This window comes from Thunnus thynnus, chromosome 14 (genome assembly GCF_963924715.1).
Source record: "Thunnus thynnus chromosome 14, fThuThy2.1, whole genome shotgun sequence".
NCBI classification, from domain to species: Eukaryota; Metazoa; Chordata; class Actinopteri; order Scombriformes; family Scombridae; genus Thunnus; species Thunnus thynnus.
Genome location: NC_089530.1, coordinates 13,697,725 through 13,704,350, shown reverse-complemented (window position 1 = coordinate 13,704,350; position 6,626 = coordinate 13,697,725). Strand labels below are relative to the sequence as shown.

Genomic DNA, 6,626 nt, shown 5'->3' with positions numbered 1-6,626 from the left:
ATCTTAGTTTAGTGTGGTAACATGCTAACATTTGCTAATTGGCACTAAACACAACAATGGAAATCGTTAGTTTTACAGGCATTTAGGCATAATTGAAAACCTGACCTGTGACAATTCATCCTGATGGGGAACATGAATGTCTGTACAAGTTTCATGGCAACTCATCCAATAGTTTTTGAGATATTACACCTTGAACCATACAAGTAGACCTGCTGGATGGATCATCTGAGACTTTAGGAAACATCCTCTGGGAACCAAGAATGTGTGTAAATTTTTGTGCCGATCCACCAAGTAGATTTTGAGATGTTTCACTGGATAACTGAAAACTTTGAGCAGCTGGTGGCACTCGGTAAAAAGTCACTGACCAAAATGGAGGCTTTCAACCTCTGGGAACCACAAATGTCAAAAATGTACAAAATTTCATGGCAATCTATTCAATATTTGTTGAGATATTTCAGTCTGGACTGAAGTGACAGACTGGCCAAAAGACCAACACTACCAGTTATACAGCCACAATGCTAGCTTGGCTAAATAAAACACACACAAACAAGTCATTTTAAAGCTTTTATAAGACATCTCATACACAGAAATACAGATTCAACTTCATACAAGAGCTTTAAGTAGTATCTTCCACGTGGATAATTGATTGTGCAATTGCTGTGCTGAGTAAAGAAGTTGCATTCAAGATTATGTGAGGATCTTGCAGATTTCTAAGTGAGTGCTTGTATTTGGCCCCACAGCCAATTGTACACTGATGACAAGTCCTGATCCTTCAGCAGGAACAGTCAGCTTGGTGTGCAGATATCACTTGGGGCAAACTAGGTACCATAGATATAACATATTTTCATCCACCAAAAGACACAGATTGTGCTGTAGTGTGCTTTACAAAGCACTTTAACTTTACAAGGCCACATTATAGAGTGAATGTGTGCAAAAATACCTGCGCAGTGTCTCAAGACACACTGCAGCTATTCAAGATACGTTAGATTTTTCAAAAATAAACAAATATATAAGTAAAAAACTGGCTACCTTATATCATAATATGCAAAAAGTTTTTTTTTTTTTTTTTAAAGGCTTGGCTGCTTACTCACAGGCAACATGCAAGTAAGTTTTCCCAGGTGTGGTGGTTTAGTGAGGAGCAAGGTGTTGTAATGGGGAGCTTGTGAGTGTGTAGGCTGTGAGCTGCGAGTGTCCCTTTTCAAACCCAAATATTCCCCTTAGGCAACACTCAGAAGGTGTTAGACAAAAACAAAAAAGAAAAAAAATGTTATGAAATAGTCCAAAAAGAAAGAGGAATGCAACACATTTAAACTGGAAACTAATAAGATCACATTAATTGTTAAGGCTTCCCTTTACAGGCCACAAATAACATCCACTCATTTATATGTAATGCCAAACACATAATAAATAACTGTTAGAATGCAAAATGGTTCATTAATAACAACGAGCTGCAGGATATGTAAGACTTCTTGGAGAGCTGACTGTGCCCCGTATTTGGCACATTGGATTGTTGACCTTTGGCCTCTGACGGACACACTTCAGGTCCGCACTTGGAATTTCCCTGCTTTAGTCAAATATTTGACCCCTTTAAATGGTTTGTACTTCTCTCCGTACATGTCAAGACGACTCACTTTAAGACCTGTAACAGAGGGGACAGTTTCAATCCAAACATTATCACAGAAATCACTGTTATTGCTGCTTGGATCATTAAAGTTGGACAGTGAGGCAAACAGAGAACACTAGTTAAGTACCTGGACTTTGAGCTGGGTACCAAGGCTCATTTAAAAGATTACAGAGGTCATGCGGTGAGGGTTACCTGATATGGCCAGCTGCTGTATCTTCAGGTCAATGTTGAGTGAGGGGTTATCTTCAGGTTTGGGGGCTCCTGACTGCATACTCAGACTACCTCGCAGGTTAGGAAGCTTCTGAGGGTTCAGTTTCCCGATATCCCAAACCAAAACCTACCAAAGCACGGACAGGCATAATTAAAAAAAACAATAAAACAATAAAACAGAATCCTATTGTCTCTTTAAAACCATCAGTTGCTTCACTATACAGCTGCTTAGGTCATACTTTGGACTATCCTGTGAGCGGTTACCTTGGTAGCAAGGTCGTAGGTGTAGTTTCCCTGTGTGGCTGTGAGGTTGGCGCTGAGCACAGCTTTAGGCATGTGGATGGTGACCATCAAGCCCTCCACCGTCTTCCCCATGGTCTGCTTGGGTCCGATCGTGATGTCCAGGCGACCGCAAGATCCCGTCTCAAAGAAACTGATGTTCTGCTTCACGTAAACCGGCATGGCCACGACACTGAGGGAGGAAACAGCATTGACAGTTAACAGCGGGCTTTGCAGCTCGTGTTTATGAAGTGAAGATTGTGAAATCCTTATTGAGGAAATGAAACCAGAATTTGAATCCACTCCTCTGAACTGAAACCCCAAGAAAACAACAGGACAAAGGTTTTATTGTTGCTAGAAGATCTTGATTACCCCTCAAGATTATACATAAACTGATAAGGGTTCATTTAAAAATGTTAAGGTAACCAAATTCCTGCTCGTTGTCACAAGAAGCACAAGTCTGGATGTGATTAACAGACAACATTTTTTCAATTTAATTATAAACAAGACAGAGTGCTGCCTGTTCTTACTTTTGAGAGCTGACGTGATAGCTCATGAGCGTGAAGTTTCCGTCTGGCGGGATGAAAGAGAGGACTCGCTCTGACTCCCAGCGCTTAAACCGCACACACGGGTGAAAACTCACATCATCGAGAAGACGAGGATTCTGTCATCAAAAAACGACGACACCGTGAGCGGACACACACACACACACACACACCATCACACATACACATAAAAACCACACACACACACACATAAAAAACAGGTAAACTGTGAAGAGGAGCGGGACCCACCATAAAGGACAGAGTGAGGTCAGGCATCCCAGTGAGCCTCACGCAGGCTTCAATTACACCCTGGATCTCTGCAAATACGGTCGTACCTGAACATGAATGAAAGACAAAGTAGATGAGAAAATGATATAACCTTCCTATCCAGAAACCTTCACTGTAGATCAATTTTTGTCTTACTGCCATTGATAAACTCTTCAACTATGGTGATCAAGCAAGTTTGTACCTGATTTGTCCAGAATGGCATCAATTTCCTCTATTACATCAAAATATGCCTCATTATTGGTGTATTTAACACCAGCCCGCCTCCAGGGGATATTGGACAATTGACCAGTTGGCAGCGTGTCTCCGACATTACTACTTCCTGGAAAACTCAAAAAAAAAAAAGTTTTAAGCGTAAAATGTACACATAAACATAAGTAATAGGATTTAAAACTGGGTTTAGAGACAAGTAGATGAAGGGTGGTTCAGGTCAGAGTTTATTCTGTTTACCTGTGAGTGTATTGACGACTGATCGCAGGATGGTGGGAGGCCTGATCATCTCTTTGAGGACGTTGGACTCGGTTGCCAGCGGAAAGCCGTTGTCCAGCATCTCTTCCAACAGCTCATACACGATCACCACGTTGTCTTTGATTACGCCTTCTGAGCATTCTCCAAAGTAGTCCTGTTAACAACAAGATCAGTTTAACTCCAAACGACTGACACATGCAAAATGTTGTAGAAAGTCTGAGTGGATTTGTCAGTGCATGATTTATCTTTGGGATTTGGAATACAATCAGGAAGAAATATTTCCAGTAAGACCCAAACTCCCAATTCCATTCAACATACTTAATGTATACAGTATGATATACTCATTTTCATGGTATATTGTTTCTGCTGTAAGTAAACAACAAATCAATGCACTTGTACAATGTACTGTTTTGCTCTAACAGGAAATAATGCAATAAATGTGACCACAGATGTCAGTCAAACTACAACTTTGGACTGATGCATAAACGTCACACAGTGAGACCATCTGCAATTTTAGGGCTGCAACTAACGACAATTTTAATTATTGATTAATCTCTTGATTATTTTCTCTATTAATTGATTGATTGCTGGTCTACAGAATGTCAGAAAATGGTGAAAAATGTCAATTGATGTTTCCCAAACCCCAAGATGCAACCAAAAATGTCTCAACCTAAACTTTTTTAGTCCTGACCAACAGTCCACAATCCAAAGATATTCAGTTTACAATCATAGAGGATTAAAGAAACCTGAAAATATTCACTTTTAAGAAGCTGGAACTGGAGAATTTTAGCCACTATCAAATAGTTGGTGATTAATTTTCTATTGATCGCCTAATACATACGCCTATACAATTTGTTTTAACACTTTGTGGCTGTGAGTAGCTCCTCCATTTCCTTTGTATAATGCATTTATGCAAGAATACAGCTCTATAAAAACAGCCACTGCAGCTACTTGGCACCCTCGGTGCACTTTGGGCACATTGAGGACACACAGATGTGTTCACCACTGGATCTGCCTTGTTTAACACTGGGAGACACTGACTGGGAGAGGAAAGAAGAAAAGGCAAAGTTCTTAAAAAACACATCTGTTTTCAGTTTTTGGACTTTTTCTCTAATCTTTGATTTTTGGTGAAATATTGGATCATTTAAAGATTTACTGAAATGAAGCCATGTGAGAAGTTCACAGGGAAAAATCACTATTTGGTGGAGTGGTTAACAACTCATAGACATCTGAAATGTGACCCCTACTACACACTGCTTTTTGTAAGATGTCAAAAACCAAAAAGATTGGAAACCACTGGTTTCATCTTCAACAATGTGTTTTTTTTATAAAAGCTTGTTATATTATCCATTGTGTCAAATCTTCATCTGAAAATAAATGTAGTGGAGCAGGAAGTACAATATTTCCCTCTGAAATGTGGTGGAGTGGAAGTATAAAGTAGCATCAAATGGAAATACTTAAGCAAATACACAATCTGATGAGGTTATTCAGGACAGTGAGCACTTTGCATTATATATTCTTTATCGAGATGAACACGGAGCTTTGTCACACCTGAAAAGTGTCTGCCACTCTGTGCAGGAACTCAATGACAAACAGTGGAGGGACTTCGGTCTGGATGACAGAGAGGAAGAACAGCTTGCCCCTGTATATGCTGATGAGGTAGTGGTGTGGGGTCTGCAGGACTGGGGGCACATTCTCCGGCTCCACGGCCTTCTCCTTCGCCTCGAAAAAGTAATCACACACACTCCGGCTGATGACACTTTTCCAGTGTTTCTCCAGGAAGATGTCTCCCGAGTGATTAACCAGGAACAGACTGTGGATCATCTCAGCTGCAACAATGAGAAGATTGTTATTGTTGTTGTTGTTGTTGTTGTTGTTAGGAGTGCACAGACAAACACAGACAGTCAGACAGAGAGGGAGACAGAGAGACACAGACACAGACAGATTAATTCAGGAATCATTTGTTAGTGCATAAATTAAAACAATGCAGTGTGAATGTAATATAGTGTCACTTGATGTCAACATTTTTCCACTATCAGTCTGTCAAACTAACTTCAACCTCAGGTAAGTTAAATGTTTACAGATTCAGACATTTTTCTATCTGCTGTTAAAACAAATGCAATAAATGATAGAACAATAGACCTAACAGTGACATAACAACGCTGGCTTGAAGGTGATGTACAAGTTAAGTTAAAAGTTTTACCTGCTTACTCCACTTGATTGTGCCAAGAATATGACTTGATGCCAATATGGCAGAAGTGACCGAGTCGTTGAGCAGACGGCAGCAGTTAACGTTACGTGCACACGTAAACACACCGAAGTCACGAGAGCAAATCGATAAATCGAAACAATGAGACTCAAATACTATTCGTGAAGTATCGAAATATTTTCTCGATGGTTTAAATGCCAAGCAACTCTGATGTCAACTTGATATTTGCTTTCGGAGCAAAGTTTCGGGATTTTTTGTCAGGCAGCATCTACGGGCAGCTTTGAGATTAGAGCTTTTGTTGCCCTGAGTCTCGTCTTACAGGTTTTTCTGCTGCATCTCCTCTCAAAATGCCAAAAATTTTCACTTCCTTGTAAACCACATACTTAAATCCCTGTGTCAGGTTTCACTTATTGAAACATTCACTAAGAATCCCAACTTGAGATCCATCAAAGATATGGTTCTGACCTGGTACAAGTCTGTCTCAAAACAACAGTCAGGTACCCATATGAACACTGAAAGAGGTTTTCCTCACTGTAATCATTCTTCCTGTTCATACTGGCTATTAAAAGATCCCCTTCAAATGCTATTTCAATGTAAGTGATGGGGAATCTTCAGTGTGTCCACGCAGCGATTTTGTGCATTTAAAAGTTTATCTGAAGCTTTTATGAGGCTTCAACGGTCTGAGTTACTCATACCAAGTGGATATCTGCCCCATTTATGGTCTTTTAAGCATAAAATTCCCTCTAGTCGAGATACAGTGATAAAAAGAGGGACTTTGGCACTAAAAAGACTGTTGAAAGATATCTGCTTGATATGACTCAAGCTTCATATTAGATTCAGATAAACTTTCAAATACATTTTTCCACAGAAAGACTGGATTTTGGTCCACTTGCATTGTAAGTGCATTATGAAGGAATCTTCTAATGGTCAGCATGAACAGGAGGAATGATTACAGCAAGAAAAAACTATTTTAGTCTGCATTTGGGCACCTAACTGTTGTTTTAAG

At 39.9% G+C, this 6,626-nt stretch overlaps 1 protein-coding gene across 1 annotated transcript; it reads right to left on the bottom strand.

Annotated features, from left to right (window-relative positions):
- Nucleotides 1-551: 551 nt before the first annotated feature.
- ap3m1 (adaptor related protein complex 3 subunit mu 1) lies at nucleotides 552-6,058 on the bottom strand. Its single transcript, XM_067609965.1, has 9 exons — nucleotides 5,615-6,058; nucleotides 4,963-5,240; nucleotides 3,394-3,565; nucleotides 3,128-3,265; nucleotides 2,908-2,993; nucleotides 2,644-2,777; nucleotides 2,099-2,306; nucleotides 1,817-1,961; nucleotides 552-1,639 (listed from the first exon to the last, which is right to left on the bottom strand). The coding sequence occupies exons 2-9, from the start codon at nucleotides 5,233-5,235 to the stop codon at nucleotides 1,539-1,541; spliced, it is 1,257 nt and encodes a 418-aa protein (XP_067466066.1). The 5' UTR covers nucleotides 5,236-5,240; nucleotides 5,615-6,058; the 3' UTR covers nucleotides 552-1,538.
- Nucleotides 6,059-6,626: the final 568 nt, after the last annotated feature.